This window comes from Lytechinus variegatus, chromosome 4, assembly GCF_018143015.1.
Source record: "Lytechinus variegatus isolate NC3 chromosome 4, Lvar_3.0, whole genome shotgun sequence".
Lineage (NCBI taxonomy): Eukaryota > Metazoa > Echinodermata > Echinoidea > Temnopleuroida > Toxopneustidae > Lytechinus > Lytechinus variegatus.
The window spans coordinates 50,282,108-50,300,730 of NC_054743.1; the positions used below are offsets into that span (position 1 = coordinate 50,282,108).

At 36.3% G+C, this 18,623-nt stretch overlaps 1 protein-coding gene across 1 annotated transcript in view; it reads left to right on the plus strand.

Moving 5' to 3' along the window:
* Positions 1-8,532: 8,532 nt before the first annotated feature.
* The window catches only part of LOC121414247 (sestrin-1-like), a 49,938-nt gene continuing 39,847 nt past the window's right edge, over positions 8,533-18,623 (plus strand). Inside the window, exons 1-2 of the mRNA XM_041607360.1 lie at positions 8,533-8,879; positions 13,028-13,093. Coding sequence (XP_041463294.1) covers positions 8,610-8,879; positions 13,028-13,093 — 336 coding nt within the window. The 5' untranslated portion in view covers positions 8,533-8,609. The remainder of the gene's footprint in view (positions 8,880-13,027; positions 13,094-18,623) is intronic.

Here is an 18,623-nt window from a genome sequence, read left to right on the forward strand (position 1 = left end):
ATTAATGAACGAATGACCAGGATATGTTTCAAGATTGCTTTGAAATGCTAAGGAGTTAACATATATTTTATATACATTTTGTTATGAACTCTCTAAGAAATATAAAAGAAACATTCCGACAACGGCAAAAGGAAATGAAATAGAAGTCACAAACATCTCAGATTTAATTAACGAATGATCAGGACATGTTTCAAAATTGTTTTGAGATGCTAAGGAGTTAAGATACTTGATTTACCTTTTGTTACTCTCTATAGAAATAGAAAACATTCTGACAACGGCGAAAAGGATATGAAAAGAGAAGTCACCGTGATGTTCCCCCTCCTTTTGTGTTTAAATATCACGCAATGAGCTAATAATGCCAGAGCACAATTATAAACAAATGCTGTTGGTGTTACCATGATATGACCTGGAAATTTTGCTCTTCGAAATTTCAGAGCATCTATGTCATCCGCGGGTAGGATTACTTCTCCCTTACTGCATAGCATACTTGTCTTCTACTCTGTTTTTAATGCTGCTGAATCTTTTTTCTATCAAATCTGATTATACCAAAGTAGGCATTTGTTATTTTTTTTTATAATGCAATTTAACATCCACGCTTCGAGCGGGAAGAAAAATTATTTAAAATTTGCGCGCTCTGCAAGACTGCAAGTGTTATATACTTCGCGTGCAATCATCGCCCCCCCCCCCCAAATAAATCCCGGCTACGATAGTACCACAGTCTACACCATCAAATGGATCTTGAAGACTTGACAGAAACAGGGGCCGTGGATGCAGCTTCCGCCAATAAGGGGGGGGGGGGGGTATTTTCATCCATTTCCCTGAACTGCAGGTAAAAGCTGATTTTTTTTGTGGTTCCTTTGAATAGTTCAAGATGTAGCCGTGATAGTTACTTTAATTGCTTTATTCTTACATGTTACAAGTTCATGGTTGATACTATGCCGCCATGTCGAACGTCTGCTTCAAAATTATTAACTTATGCAAATTTCAAAATTCCTTTGTCCGAAAGCCTGGGGTCCTTTGCCCCATCTTCCCCTAACCTTACCTTTTTTGTGTGTAAGAATAAAGCTTAGTAACTGTCAGAGAGCTCAAAGAAATTAACTAACAAATTATATCACACAAATAAGAGTGAGCTAAAATATTGGGGGAAATAACATGTCGTTTGCCCTGGAAATTAAACATTGTAATGAGCAATGTTTGTGCCGAAGATGATTGTGTATCACGGTTTGTATCTCAGCAAAAAAAAATATATAGCGCAAAGCGTTAGCTGAAGTTATATATACTGGTCTGCTTACAGTGTGACTCATGAAGATGACATAGTTCAGCTCGAGCTGAAAATGATAGATCTGATCTGATACATTGAAATCTTTTCCAATAAGTTATACGAGCGCAAAGCGGGAGCTGATTTTTTTTCATCCTGATCTGGGGACAAATTAAAGGACTATCTTTATGCATATCGCTATTTAATTGTGTCATTCTCTTGTGGTTTCTCAAGTCGTATTACTTTCTGTGTATTAAAATGCGTGTCTCCCCCTCGCTTTGCCAATCTCTCTTACAACATCACATAACATCACAACACAGAGGTACAACACCCGCGTATTATCTTGTATCCACTAGCACTGGCGGATCCCGGGGAGGGGCACAGACAACCCTTGCCCCCCCCCCCCCCACTTTCGAGAAGCACAATTAAAATTTGTAATGTAAAAATGCCGTGAAAACAAAAATGCCTCTTTTGAAAGTGAACATTTCGTTTTTTTTTATTTATTTCTGCTTCAGCTTGTCAAAATTTTTCTTAGACGAAATGTCATAATTTTGGGTTGAAAACCTTTTTTATCATGTTTTTTTTATTTATTTTTGCTCTTGGACAAAATGTCTTTTAGGTTGAAAACAAACTACACGCATTTAAAGAAAGTGAAACACGATAAGACAAATGAGAATTCTTAAAAAGTGACACTAGTTAAAACGAGTATATTCATGAATCATGGGGAAAACAACTGAACTCCAAATCAGAACGGATCGAGCATTCTCATGATGGCACGAGACGACGAGTGTTCTGGCATCTCCGAGGTCTGGTCAAACCAAGTCACCTCCTCCGAGACTTCTTCAGTTTGTTGTCTTGTCAACTAGCGCACCGTTAATCAACCCAAATCGACACCCTTGGATTTCCTGGATTTCGATCTCCAAGAGGGTGGTAAATTTCAAAATATTTACACGAGGTTTTAGTAAAACATCGGCGCGCCGATTCATCTTATTATGACAATCTTCATGATTATTGCGCTATTATCGCGTTCGTTATCGCAATAATAATGCGACGTAAGTCTACGAGGTACTTTTTTTTTTTTTTGTTTGATATCCTTCCGCGCTGGCAATAACGCGCGTGAACGTTAATGAAAAAATAAACGCAGTGCGGGCCGGTGCGGCGTTACGTGCGTTAAGGGTGTCAACTTTATTTTGGGCGATACTGTATTTTCTTTTTAATAAGAAAATGGGTAATTTCAATATACATGTAGTGTCCCGGATGAGAGCTGATGATGTGATAAACTCCCTTTTCTATAAAAAATAATTCATTGCATATGATGTCAGGGAGAGTTGGGTAGATGTACATGCACAGAAGGAGCTCGGTATGAAGGGGAGCGAGAGTGATCACTCACTACATGTACCGCTCGTCTTCATCCATTTCAGGCAGAGCGATTTTCACTTGCCTATTAATAGCGAAATGGATTTTTGTTACATAAAAATGATAAATGCTGATACGCAGAAAAACTAGAAATCAAGCAACATCATGCACTTTTGTATTGTTGTATTGTGCTATATAAAAATTGGCTATTATACATGTATCATTATTATTATTGTTGGTACAGTGTATACAACATTTTATATTGTATACTATAATCTCTATTCTAACATCACTTTGTAATACAAACCTGAACGTAGAACAAGTGTCAGTGAATGATTGTAGTGTTTAACCTTGAAAATCTCATTCTCAATCAACGTTACACCTACACAATTACATTTAAGCAATAACACACAAAGTGAGATAAACATTACATATTCAGGGCATCTGATTTTTTGTCTCCTTTGGTTTTAGGTTGTAACTTTCCATTTCCCCATCCATTTTGTAATCGAATCAAAAAGCTCCCTTTGTATGTCAAAGAAGATTTTTTGCAGTGCTCCCCTACATGTACATGTACCACATAAAGGGTACCCCCCTTTTTATGATAAAAGTTTCAGGAGAGGTCTTTATTGTTCCCCTCAAAATTTCTTCTTTTTTGTTTAACCGAGTCCCTGCCCTGGTACATGTAAAGTGTACATGTAGTTGATGTAGCCAGGCAAATACAAGCTTGATACTTGGATACATTTCTATAATCTATACTTTGTACAGGTACATGTATACTCTACACAATGTAGAAGGGCATTGACTTTCCAGTGCACAAATCATTCAATTATATTTAAAAAGTGTTGATTTTCATTGAAAATTAGTACATGTACATGTAGGCCTACCTGTACTTTTCAAGGGGCTTAAATTTTGCCAAGACATCAAAAGTACGGTATACAACTTTGCTTTTACATTATGTACAGCATAGAGCATACATATATGCTGTGTACATCTTTAATACTGTAGGCCATCATACTGTTTGTAAAAGTTTGATCCATTTCAGGGTCTTTTGACTCTTCTACTTTCCCTATCTGTCCAGGGGTTGTTGTTGCCCCCCCCCCCACAGTAAAGCGAAGTTGAAGTTCAGTTCTGAATACATTGTACAATACAATGTGTACCAGTACATCTCTTGCATTCTCTATTAGTTGTCCACTATGATTTGCTCCATGTTCAAATGCACGTACGCACATGTTCATGTACATTGTTCCGATCCTGAACATTGTGATTGGTTGAAATGAATTGGTGTGTCACAATGGAATTTTCCATTACTTCATGTCGGGGGTGCTTTCTGCTCACCACAAACATTGTATAGCTTTGTTCCTATTAAAATAACCCCCCCCCCAAAAAAAAAAAAATCAGAGGAAATAAAAAGGAGAAGAGAGAAGAAATTGAAGGGATTTTTATCATGATACAAAGTATTGCAGGAAAAAAATAAAACGGGGGTTGGGGTGATCAAGCCCCCCCCCATGTGGAAATTATTTGAGGAGTCCTGAAAATCTCAATTCATCATAATGTTAAAGGGCAACTCCAACCAAATCCAGACATTTCCTAATAATTTATACTGGCTTTTTTTTTTCAAATCTGGATCAAAAATTTAAAACTCGTGTGTAAGTTTATAAAAGGGTACCAGTATTAGCCTAAATTTTTTTTACGCATCTCCTTCATAGGAGAATCTATGGTACTGTACATGTTTATTTTATTTTTACTTTATTTCATTTGAACTGAAAACTTTTGTTTGTTTTGTAAAAACTTTAATTGGATAAGCTGAAGTTCATCATTTTACATCATATCAGAAGAAAAACTTCAAATATATAAGCGGGGAAGGGTATTGTGTTGGACAAAGTGCAATGCAGCTGACCAGAGTTTCACCAAAGATTGATTTTGATTAAATTTTTAGCATCATGCTAGTTGGATTTTTCTTGTTTTACTCAATTTTAACTTTTGTTATGGTGGGCTTGTCCTTTATTAAAGTAAAAAGTTATTGAACGAAAATGCAAAGGCATGTTTGTTTATTATCAATGTACATTATGCAGGCCTACATGTTCATCTGGACAAGTGATTTCCCCTGGTACATACATGTATGTACATGTATTTGTAGACCTAAATTCTTCCCAATTCATGCATATTGTCCTATATTTGAAATTAAGACTGTACACTGTGTTATGTACCATACATGTACATCAAACATAAAATATTTCAAATGTAGGTCTACATATATACAAAAATGTATGTTTACAGCTACATACATGTAGGCCTTTGTACATGTGCATGTAGGTCTAGCCATCCATGGGGAGGTGGGGCTTCAGTGGATGTTTGAGGTTACTGTAATTATTGCATCATCATTCCATCAACTCTTTTGCTTAACAGCATTACTGGTACTTCACAAAAGGCTCCAGTGTTCAATTGTCAGCAGTAGTCTTACTTTGAAGTCACATGGTAGTATTCTGTTCAATACACTTTCCATACGTACATGTAGGCCTTCAAGGAAATGGGATGGGAATGAAAATGAAGTCTGCAGTAATTTAAAAAAAGGAAAAGTGACAAGTGAGCTACATTGTAGACAATAATGATTTTCCCAATAAATAGCCAAATAATTTGGGAATTATGAAAGCCCACATGTACATCAATGTGCAAATGATTTTTTTTATACTATTTTTGTTATAAGCTGCTGAAGTTTACACCTTCATGTAGTGTGTGATGAACTTAAACTTGGGATTTGCTCTGCATTCATTTTTTGTTTGCTTGGTAGTAAGATTTCCAGACTCAATACGTGTACAGACATGTTCATGTGTATTTGCCTGGATGAAAGACTACATGAACCCAGGCTCTTGCTCCTCAAAATAAAAGGATTCTCCACAATAGAAGACAAAGGAATAAAGGAAGGGATTGTAAGGAAAGAGGTCTAGATTATGAATAGATGGATCAGCTGTGCAGGTTTTGAAGGTTTTATTCAAAAGAATGAAATCGATATCTTATCAAACCATAATCAATAATAGAACTTTGGTGTGTAGTTGTAGCAAAAGGAATTGGTTAAATTATTAATATCATCCAGGGTCCTGGGTACGATTGTATTGGTGGGGAGCTGAAGTTAATTTGACAAGCAAAAAAAAAAGTTTCAACACAAAATGATTGTCTTTTTTACATATATATTTCTCAAATTTTACACACTTACCAAAATTTCAGGGGGTGATGCCTATGGAAAATAATACATGCAGCACCCCCTGGGAAAGATAATCTTGGGGGTGCTTGCGCTTCCCAGGGCTATGATAATCGTCCTTACCCCTTTTGTCAGGCAGGCAATGATACAGGAGGATAATGTAGAGTGCAATGTACATGTAGATGATGTACAAATGATGTATGCAGGTTGCTGTGCAAAACCTTCACGCATTTATTCAAGAAAAGTGGTCTGAATACATAGGCCTATGGCATAAAAATGCAGAAGGTCCCTCTCATCAGTTCCATGGCATTTCCTCCACTGTTAAAGGGATGGTCCAGGCTGGATATATCTCAATAAATAGAGTAAAGTTCACAGAGCAAAATGCTAAACATTTGATCAAAATCTGATAACAAATAACAGAGTTATTGAATTTTAGAGATTTGCATTAATCCGGTGAAACAGCTCTAGGCATGTCTTCATGAATATTCTTACATGTACATGTAGGTGGGCTGATGATGTCATATCCCCTCTTGTTCTTGTGTATTTTATTACCAGTATATGAAATTGGGTTTATTCCAAATTTTCCTACTAAGAACTAAAACAATTGGATTGACAACTGATTATTAGTGCATTAATCATTTATTGCCGTGACTTATTTCACCATAATATGAGACACATAATTTACACTATGTACATGTATGAAACATGAAACATTTATTTTTTCATCTAATAACTTATAAAGAAAAGGGAGAGTAGGGATGTGACATCATCAGCCCACCTAATGAATATTCATGATGATGTGCAGTAAGTGTTTTCACAAAATATTGATGAAATTGAAAATTCAATAAATAAATGTATTTGTTATCCGATTTTGATGAAATTTTCACCATTTTGCTTTGTGAATTTTACTTTAGAAATACTTAGATATACATAGTTTCAGCTCGGATCATCCCTACACTAAAGTTCCCGAACCCAACCCTAAACATAACATAAAACCCTATTGCAACTCTAACTTTAAACCCTTTGTCTTTATAGACCAAATGAAGCCCGGAGCAATTACCGAGCTTTCGATTGTCTGCGACAATCATACATAGCTAGCGAATGAAAAAAAAAGATCAATGAATTGTCATTTTCTCAGAAAATTGAAAATGGTTTTTACTGAACCTCTTGTTTATCAATACACAAATCATTTCACACCCGATCATGAAAATAACACAAACGTAAGTCATCAGAATCCATAATGAAATTCATGCATTGCATGTACAGTAACATACATGTATACGGGGCAGCTGCTCGTTTATGACGTCACAAATCCCAAACTTATAATTCCACTAACCTTCTTAATCTTTTATAACAAAATTTCCTCAAATCTTCACCAACATTATTAATCATTTTTGGGGCTATTTTTACAACAAACTTTTCTTTAGGGTGAACTTCCCCTTTGAATTTTTTTTTAAGGGGGGGGGGGCTACTTTGTTGTTGTTCATGTGAACACTCAGCATAGAGTGTTTCACAAAGCTGTTTTCTACATGAAGAAATGCATAATACTGGAAGATAGTGTGATTTTGAATCAGTTTTAGAAATGTACAGCTTTAGTATGATATTTGCTTCAGTTATTCTGTAAAAAACACAATGATGAGAAACATCCAGAAAGTTCATGCAAGTGAGACTCAGCAGTCGGTATTGGGGTAATCAGTGAGTGGTCTTGCTTTATAGTCACTTGTACATGTAGGCTGTAGTCATCATCATGTTTTTTGTTGCTACATGTATAGTGTAGGCCTACAATGTTCATGTACATGTACAGATGTATGTTTGTTTTAACTGAATTCCTTTGATAATGATATCATTTATCTTTGTATGGGAGGGATGAGAATGTCCTAGAAATAACTGACAATGGCTGAAGTTTATCAGCATGTCAATTGCTGTTTCAAGTGTGTACCATACTTCATACTGAAATCACTCTGACGCAAACACCGGGCTCGTGACCAGGCCTGGTATGTGCTACATGTTTACATGTAAATCATTGATCAAGTTCAAGTGATGCTCCCATATTAAAACTCTCTTGTGTTGTTGGGATTCTGGCCAACAAGACGTCACCAACCAGCCAGTGTTTACATCCACCAAAGGTGACTTTTCAGGGTTATGGGATAGTCTCCTGAGGTGAATTGATTTGATCATGGACCAGACCCTACCATGATTTGATGAATATTCTATGAAACTACTTGTAGTTGATAAATATTCAGGGATATAATACTTGTATATTTCACAGAAATACACTTCCTTGAATTGCATGTGCACAGTATCACATGTACATGTACTCCGAGAGGTAATATTTTCATATGGGTTGATGATAGCGCTTGTACAGTATGAAAGACAAAACATTACAATAACCAACATTGTCTGAGAGAGGAGACTACACTTGAAGAAAGGAGATGTTACATATTCATGAAGGGACACACCTCCAACTTACCCCCAGCCTTCAGCCAATCATGGCAAACATTGGCCATGGTCTGACTTTGTGTGTGCTTGTGTGTCTTTGTGCCTTTGCTTGCTGTGCGCTCCAGTATGCGCGAATCCTGCTGTGTATTTTGTGTGTGTCTGTGAATGAAGATCATGCATATTCATAACAAAGAGCAGCTGGTTCAGTGTGATGCAATATCCTGGAGAGGTTGCTGCATGCACACTTGATCATGGACTACAGCAGTGTGTCTTGTAGAGGTGTATGATTGTGATTTTGTGTTGATATCCATTTGGTATTGCATAAGCCATTTCAACACTACCAAGGCCATTCTCCAGCCCATGGAACCAAAACAAAACACCCAAATGCTTGGTGTATCAAACTGTTACAATTCCTCTGCGGACGGTTGTGGCTTGAATTACTGTGCCCCTGCCGAATTCGGTGACGGTGATACGATGGGGAAACACGCCAGTCTCGACTGTGTGAGGACTGAGTTGCACTCCTCCATTCAGGAGATGGAGGGGAAAATTGGGGAGGAGGTGGTAACGGAAGAAACGGCGCCAGAAACCAAAATGACAGGAAAACGTGTTAGATCATCGGCATCCTCACAGGTCAGTGGGTATGGAAAAAGAGGCATTTTCCCTCAGAGAAGAATCTTGGCTTGTAGCCCACTATTGCAAACTTTTGATGGTCACTTTGTAACCTTGGCTTGCTTTGAGTTAGGCCTATTTCATTGGTCAACGAGTAGGCCAAAACTGAAGTCAATGATTAGATCTAGTATTTCGATGTTTGAATATTGATTTGTAAATATTTATGATATGGACTGTTTGACATTTGTATGCACATCATGAACAATTTGAACGTCAGTAGGCCTACTATTTTCTGGAGAGTTTATTTACGAATTGCAGTAGTGCCGTCCAAATACATCATGTACATGTAGGCCTTCATGTACATCTACATTTGTACATGTACATGTATTCAAATGTAGGCCTACATGTATCTATCAAACTTTCTTGAAAAATATTAATATTGAAAGTATTCACTCCAAACTCTGTTGAAGGTGTGCAGGCTGCCAGTCCCCTAATACAACTCTAAGTACTTTATTGCAATGATATTTACAGTTCATGTATGAACATTGCATTGTTCATTCACATGCGTACATGTGCACCATTGACACGAGTTCTTTTCATCAAAAAGGGGTTATACATGTATGTACATGTAGCTATTTTATGAACACATTAATTTATATTATTAAAAGCAAAGGAAATGGGCAGCAGGGGGGGGGGGGGGGTTACATGGTGTGAATAAACCTCTATAAAACAACCAATAATCAGGACTAGATCTATCCTCCTTATGAATTCCTGTTTTGTTTATTATATATTCCCATTCCCTTTGAAATGGTAAAGTTATATTTCTGTGTGAAACAAGGACTTGATTGACTGATGTGCAAGCTGGACTCTTGCCCATTATGACTTGACCATGATATGTGGTCTTATCACATGTTCGTTGGACATTGTCCATGTCCCTGATCTTTGGTCGTTGGCTGTGGTTGAGAATTGATTATGCTGTACACTGCATACATTTTACACTATATCTTGGGCATTGTGTTCTTGATCTCAAAGAGGTCTTGTACATGTAGTACTGTAGGCCTACTGTAATAGCAGTATACCTGAACCTGTACATAGTCCGTGTTTAGGCCTACTATGGATGGGGGCCATTGTCAAAATCATGACAAAAAAGAAAAAAGAAAAGAGAAGTGATAAAAATACAATATTTAATAAAAATGGAAAGACGATATATACATGTAGGCCTAAATCTTATTATTTATAATATTTTCTCAATATTATGTCCAAAGCTATCGTAAAATTAGATTTTCATATGAAAAAGGTAAACATAATTTTCTCTTGCTCGCTTTGCTACATGTAGCTTGTACATTGCAGCTTTACAAGTTTTGTCCCATACAACATAACGGTATGCTACATGTACATGTATTTGGCTTTATATTTTGCCCCTTTGCCATTGGGAACATTCTTATATTCATGTCCACATATACATGTACGTTTAGTACCCCTTTCACATACCCATCCTCCAATTATCCGCCTAAGAGTACCGCGGATAATACAATAAAAATTGCATTCACAAACTCCGAAAATAATCCGCACTATTTTTACGAGCGCCCGACCTGAAAAAGGCGGATAATTGTCATGGCAACTGCAAACACCCCCTCTGATGGGGTTGTGTTGGAAAAGGGTGACCTTGTGACCGCACCATGGCAATTATCCACATTACTTTAAAAATGAGTTCATAAAATCTGGTCCCGATGCCGCTATTATGCGGATAATTGCAGCATCGAAATAATGCGGATAACTCTGGTCCCACTCCGATTTTACGACCAAATTACATGTATGCGGATATTATCCGCATAATTGGGTTTATGAAAGGGGTATAGAAGTCCATTTACTTTGCACTGTACATACATGTACTTGGCTGACTTGACATCAAGACAGTGGGCTGTGTATGTACCGGTATGTAGTTCAGGCCATTGGCTTTGGTTCCAAATGTGTGTTGGAAGTATGTCACTTGATTCTTAAAAGCACTTTCAGTGCTGCTAATTGCAGAATACTTGTCAGCAATGAGCAATGTTTCCTATCATTGGGTTCCTCACTAGCACACTGTTTTGCAATTTGCATAACTTTTCTGAAAAATCTTTCTGATGAAATTTTCAGTTTGAAGCTTTCACAATTTCACTCCATTATAATCAAATAATGTTGGTTAGCTGGATCTGATGTCTCAATTCTCACTGAATATAAAGTAGCCTAATTGAAGAAAAATGATAGGAAAATGCTAGAGGATTACATTCAAGTTATTCTCACTATCATTCCCTGTACATATACACATGTGCATACAACAGCAAAGTTTGTGGAAACAAGATTGTTATTATCCATAGGATGTGTGGGGTGAGCCGCCTCTGGGCTCTATTTCCGATTGTCAACATTTCACACAACTGTCAAAACTTTGTGGTTTTTATCTTCATCATGGTCAGGTTTGGCAAGTTTATCAAAAATGAAGACAAAAATCAAGATGTCATTGACAACTATAGAGCACAGGCAAAAATAAAATATAATAAGAATTGATTTCCAGGGGCTACTTTCCAGAACTTGCCTGCCTATTTGTACATGTACATGTAAATCTCCAACATATTAAGCTTTTTAACATTGTAGTGAATGAGGAATTTCTGGGGATCGTTTATAAAGCATTTTTTTTTTTTTGGGGGGGGCTACATTACCCAGCCCCCATGTAATTCTTTCTCTGATACAACAATTTTTAAGGGGTTGGTTCATAGGCTCTGAAAAAATAGAGAGGGGGGCACACTGGTAATCCAGCAAGTTTCCCCAAATAAAAAAAAGAAGAAAATAACCTATTGCACATTGTTTACACTTTAATTACATGTATGTCTGAATATCACAGACTATTAAAACATGAGCTACATGTACATACAATGTATTAAAAAAGTAGACCGGCCATTCATTATTTCATTCCGCCATTTAGAATGGAGACCCTATCACGTAATCATGTCTGTCATGCATTGCAAGCATAATATCACCTTCACAATTTTACATCCTTTACATGCTGAAGTTGATTCTTTAATACATTCATTGAAACAGGCAATACTAATATGAATTGCTGATTAAATGCATCAATCAGGAAATAATTTTGCTTTTAACAAATTTGAATAGCATGTTTGGCCATATAAAAGAGAAAGTAATGTACAATCCTATATGTAATAATATGCCATACACGCATAGCAGTCTTTCAATAATGTTGAGCAAATTGCGATGCGATACCAGAAAAATAATATTCAATAATAATATGCTATTTTTATATGTCACATTTGTTATGTAAATGTAGTCCAAATAATCTTGATTTGCTTTTCAAACTGACTATTAATATTAATGTACTACATGTACTGTATGTGTGTATTTGTGTCTGTGTTTCAGCTTCATTCCGTTGAGTCTTTGCTGTATTTTTGTCTCGCATAGCAGAGCGAGACAGTAGGCGTCGCTTTTCCAACTTGATGGGGTCCATTGCAATGGAATATTAAAATGGCAAAGTTTTTTGATGATGGGGACACTTAATTTTTGGTGTGTGCATTTGAATGGATATTTTCAACCTGTCTGCTATAAAGGTGGATTGCTAAAACTGGCCTGAGCCTCAATTGCCCCTCATTGTTCAATCTTCCCTCATTCCATTCTCTCCACACCCTCCTGAAAAAAAAAATGTTGCGTTTTGTCAAATCTTTACTAATCTTGAGTGGTGACATTCACATGAACTGCGTGTCTCTGAATCGAAAGTGGATTTTCAGTTTTTACTCATTTTTACTACAAAGATTATTATCATTGATTGAAATCATCATTACTTTGATTTCTTTCTTGTATGTATTTCTTCCCAGATCGAGGTTCTCCTACATGTATGTACATTTACATGTACACTGTAATTGCTAGTAAATGTACAACATGTTGCATATTTAATAGTTGACCTTCCATGCATTACAAGCCTAGTATAAATGCCTATGAAACTTGAAACAGTGTATTTCAGTCAGAATATGCATAATGTGAAATCATATCTTTGTATAAAGTTGAATTTGCCTAATAAAATTCAAACAGATTTATTCGTTCCCAAGAGATTTGCACTGTATGATACTTATTCACAGTTGATGTTTTAAAAGAATGGTTTTTTTCCTCTCTATCTCTCCTCACAGGAACAAGGAGGGAAGATTCCCAGACAATGTGGTACTGGGCCCAGTGCATTCATTCCCAACTCAGAGGTATGTAGCTTTTATTTTTGTCCTTCAAAAAAAAAACAACTTTCCAGTTTCCCAAAGAGTTAGTACTCCATCCCTTGTCTTTATAATGGGAGCAGGAAATGGTTGCACAAGTGTTAGAAATAGTTTGGCCCAAAAATAAAATTCTATTATTAAAGGACAAGTCCACCCCAACAAAAACTTGATTTGAATAAAAAGAGAAAAATTCAACAAGCAGAACACTGATACCCCATTCATAAACCCATCCTCCAATTAGCCGCCTAAAAGTAATGCGGATAATTCAATAAAAATTGCATTCACAAACTACGAAAATAATCCGCACTATTTTTACGAGCGCCCGTCCTGAAAAAGGCGGATAATCGTCATGACAACTGCACACGCCCCCTCCGATGCGACTGTTGGAAAAGGGTGACCTTGTGACCGCACCATGGCAATTATCCGCATTATTTGGAAATGCGTTCATAAAGTCAAAATCTGGTCCCGATGCCGCTATTATGCAGATAATTGCAGCATCAAAATAATGCGGATAACTGTGGTCCTCCTCTGATTTTACGACCAAATTATGCTGCTATTAGCCGCATATTTGGGTTTGAGAAAGGGGTATGAAAGTTTCATCAAAATCGGATGTAAAATAAGAAAGTTATGACATTTTAAAGTTTCGCTTCATTTCACAAAACAGTTATATGCCCATCTCGGTCGGTATGCAAATGAGGGAACTGTTGACATCACTCACTATTTCTTTGGTATTTCATTATATGAAATATGAAATATTTTGATTTTCTCATCATTGTCATGTGAAATGAAGTTTCATTCCTCCCTGACCATGTGGAATTCCATTATTTTAACATTTTGTGCTTCAGGCAAGGAGGTCCTAATCATCAAATTCATAAAAATTGAAATATTGTATAATTCAAACAATAAAAAACAAAAGGAATAGTGTGTGAGTGAGTGACATCATTGACTCTCATGTGGATGTAACTGGCTTGTTTATATAACTATTTTGTTAAAAATGAGCGAAACTTTGAAATTTCATAACTCTCTTATTTTACATCTGATTTTGATGAAATTTTCAGCATTGTGCTTGTCTGATTTTTTTCTATTGATTCAAATCTACATTTTTCTAAGTTGGACTTGACCTTTAACAGTAACATTGGAAATTTAAGATTGTAGGAGAAGGCAATATGCAATTGGGTTTGGATGCAGTTGACCTGAAAACTTGAATACCCCAATTTTTAAGTAAATTTGGGATCAAGGTACACACATGATGTGTGTGTATTTCATTTGCAGCTGATATCCTATGTGCTAGATTTCTATCACAGTTTTTTTTATAAGAGGGCAAAAAACAATCAATCCAAAATGCTTAGATGATTTAAAGTATAAGTTTTAGAAATGAAGGGGGGGGAGGGGTGGGGAGGGCAATTCTGCATAAAAATGACTGGGGTTTACTACTTCTCCCCAATTCTAATGGTGATTTTATTCAAGAGATGAATTAATGTTGAAAAATGATATGTATGCAGTAGTAAAATAATCATCCAGAGTATTATAGAATTACATCTATAGAACAGCAAAACAGGATGTGCTTCCAGGAAAACTCTTGTACTTTCTAGTGTGGTAGCTAATAACATCTCATATTCACTGCAACCTCTAATTTTTCCAAGAAATATTCATCATGTGACATTAGTTGTGAATGGAATGACATTCCACTTCCGATTTGACTGGAGTTGACTGAACTCCAGTATATGTATATGATACTGTATATAATATGAGGGCATACTAGAAGCCTGAATTCTTCAGAATTTCCTGGAGTGAGAGAGGTAGGGGGAAATAAATTTCACCTTCCCCTAAAAATGATGCCAGTCCAAATAAGAAAGGGAACTTGGTTGCAGATCTACATGTAATATACAGGAGCATTGCAAATGGGGCGGTGGGGTTGCCCCCCCCCCTCCCAAATAAATGCCCTCAAAAAGGAAAAATAAGGGTGGAAAGAGAAAAGGAAAAGTGAAAGGGGTATAAAGGAAGGGAAGAAGGGCATCAAAGCTTTTTTATTTTCCTTTCCATGTATTAAGTCTACTGCTGTTTTATTTTGATAATGGGGCTATCATCTTTTGGATTAATTAAATCATGTTTCTAAAAATCTAGCATTCATCATCAATTTCTATAAAGAATCTTTATAAATCTTATTTATCATGGATGTAGCTCCTGGTAGAATGTTCATTTTTGCCAATTTAAATATTTTTGATGTTGAAAATTGAACACAAAACACATAAAATATTGCTAGAAGTGTACATTTCACTCTTTTGATGTTTGGAAATTACAACAACAAAAACTGAACATTTTTCATCTTTCCTAAGGTTGGTGACTTTTTGATAATCACAAAAAGAGCTAAATCAAAAAATATTAATTAGAATAGTAAAATTCTATAATTTTCCTCAAAATTTGCACTAATAAGTGTGAACAACAGGTACCTAAAAATTGAACGCATAAACTATTAAAGTAGCAAAATAAACCAATTTTAGATATTAAATCATTGTTGATTAAGCTCCTTTTGGAATAAAACTCTAATTTGCAATCATTTTTTTTTCAAATTGTGATATAGAAGGTGCATTTGATTCCCACCTCTATATTTATATTAAAAAATCCAGTTTGGTAAAAAGTACCCCTTTTTATCAAGCTCTTCATAAAAAATAACCACTTTTAATAGGCAAAGCCTTAAATGTAAAATATAAACGTGATAATGAGTTCACATTGTTCGAGGAAATAATCAAAATTGCTCCAACTGATATATTTTCGCTCACCAATTGTCGAGACTCGGATGAGTCAGGATTAATATTGATGGAAATTATTTGAATGAGAAGTGTATAATGAATGTTGAAAGGTTTGTGGGTTTTACTGGGTATCAAAACCAAAGATCTTGAAAAACAACAGTACATACATGTACATGTAAATGTCCAAAGTAAGGGCATTCTGAAAAGAATAAGTTTATTTTACTCTTCTTGACAGTTGCTCTATAAAACTCTCCAAAGATTTTTGGGGTGAGAGGGGGGGGGGGGGGTCAAATCTGAATGCTCTACATTGCTCTTCAACATATGGATGCACTTTGTAAAGAAGTTTTTAGTGGGATGAAACATGAATATTGATGTGGAAAGCCCTGTGCTAGTTAGGGATGTTGTTTGCATGCTCTAATCAATTCAGGATATTATTGGAAATGGGACGGATTTAGGAGACACTTAACCAATCCCTCGCGTTACGAGTCGGTAGGCCCCCAATGGAAAGAAGCGTTGAGTACCTGGAATTCTGGAAAGATGTGTAATTTTATGTGGAAAAATGTGTGGGTGAAGTGGGACTGGCCATAAACTTGTACAGTACATGCAAAAACAGAATTTATGATCAAAACAGCAATTTGTTTACGTTTGCTGGTGATATTGCACTTTATACAGGTACATGGACATGTATTGTACCTGTTTGTGAATGCAGTTTTAAAATTTGAGTTCATGCATTCAACTCTGAATGGACTCCTTTGCTGTGACCAGTAGGCCTGCCGATGTTGGATTGCTTCAGTTGAGCAAAGAACAAATTCTGAGTTATTCAATCATTTTTTTGGAGATGGGTGCGTTTCCATGGTGTCCTGGAACTAAGGTAGGTGTCTAAATTTAGCAAGACAGAATAAAAAATATATGGATACAATTACAATTATTAAACGGTAACATCTTTAATATTGAGAGAACTGTCTATTTGCTGAATTATAAAAGACATGTGTCAGAACCTATCGGTAAAAGTTGATGTTGACCAAAATAGTTTGAACTGATATAAACAGCATTATGTCAATAATGATATGGCTTCGATTCCAAAGACATGCAGGGTAACCATGACAGGTGAAATCACCTGAAATTTTGTTTTCCTGGATGGTATAAAAGAGAAATATAATGTACAGTGAACGTTAAAGCCCATGCACCATAGGAAATACATTAGGGCGACGGGCGATTTTGCCCTCTTGACAGCTCAAATAGCCCCTAGAATTCCCCAAAAATGCATGCTTTGGGGCGACCATTCTTTCTAGAGCCGCTCCAAGATCTGTGACAAAAACTATCCAAGATTATTAAAAATCAATATTCTAACTCCATATCAGAAAAGTTGATAATAATTGTTTGTTACCCCTACAAAGTAATCCTTTATGATAGAAATAGCCTCCAAAATTTCGCAATCGCCCAAATGTGAAATAGAGATAGCCCCTAAAAATTGAAATTATTTCCTACCCTGCCTCATCGGTTAGAAATGGTAACCTTCCCTTCAAGGGTGACATCCATGAAATAACTTCAATTGTAGGCTTTTCTTTAAAGCCATCTATCTACATGTACATATATATGTACATGTATGTAGAAGTAACCTATTCCAGGACTTGCTTTTATTATTACCCTGACTCCAGCTGAAGCCAGCTTTTTCCAATGCTCAGTGCATTCAAGGAGTTAATACTTCATTTTGATTGGCTATTGAGAATGTCATGTATTATCTCAGGAGTTACCATTGGATGGCAAAGTAACTATACATTAGTGACTTTTATCCAATCAGGCCATGGATCTATAAACAGAAACATTGCACTCATGTGACATGTAACAATAGCAACACTGGGACAAGATATCAACTGGAGGATGTAAGATGCCATTGTTTCATTCTTATCACAATGTCCTGATGTCCTTATGTTTTCCAAGGGGGGAAAATAACCAAGGTTTCTAGGCCAGGTGGTCCAAGCATGCCTGTCATAAACAGGAAAGAAAAGTCCATTTGCAATAGTCATTAGTCTGTATACTTTGTCGCTTTCATGTTTGTATTTGACAATGTTGGTTGAAGTTAGTTGCCTCATTTCTTGCTTTGTCATGCTTAATAATCATGGTACTGTCAAAGTTCTGTCATTGGTCGACCCAAGGAGATCTCCTTGGTCTACTGTCCTATAAATGCACATGTACTTCCAAAAAGGCAACAAACTTTTTTAAAAAATTTTTTCCATGCAAAAAGAAAATCTCTATTCCCAAATCTGAAACTTGAATAAGCATTCTGAATTTGTAATTTTAAACTATCAGTACAGGGGGGGGGGGGGTGAGGATGATGAATGAATGAGTCTCTGTGAGCCCCCCCCCCCCAAAAAAAAAAGGAAAAAAAGACTGAAGTATAAAATCCTAAATTGCAAATTCTGGAAATTCTTGAAGCATATTATTGGAAACGATAAAGCATGACATGTGCACATGCATGTACTGTAAACATCCCTGTCTACAAATTACATGTGTACTAGCGTCAAAATGCAGATTTATGTAAAGCTTTGAATTATTTGAATTCAACTTTGTTTAGTTTGTTTACAAGTAGACCTAGTACTCCTCATCTGTCCCTGTTTATTTTTCTGGCTTCCACAATGAGCGAAGGGATTGGAAACAACTTCCTGGCTTTCTCTCTCAATCCAGGTCCCGATATACCCAGGGGCCCAGGCTGGTAATTTTCCACAAGCAAATAACGGTTGGCCATAATAATCCTAATTGTTTTTATT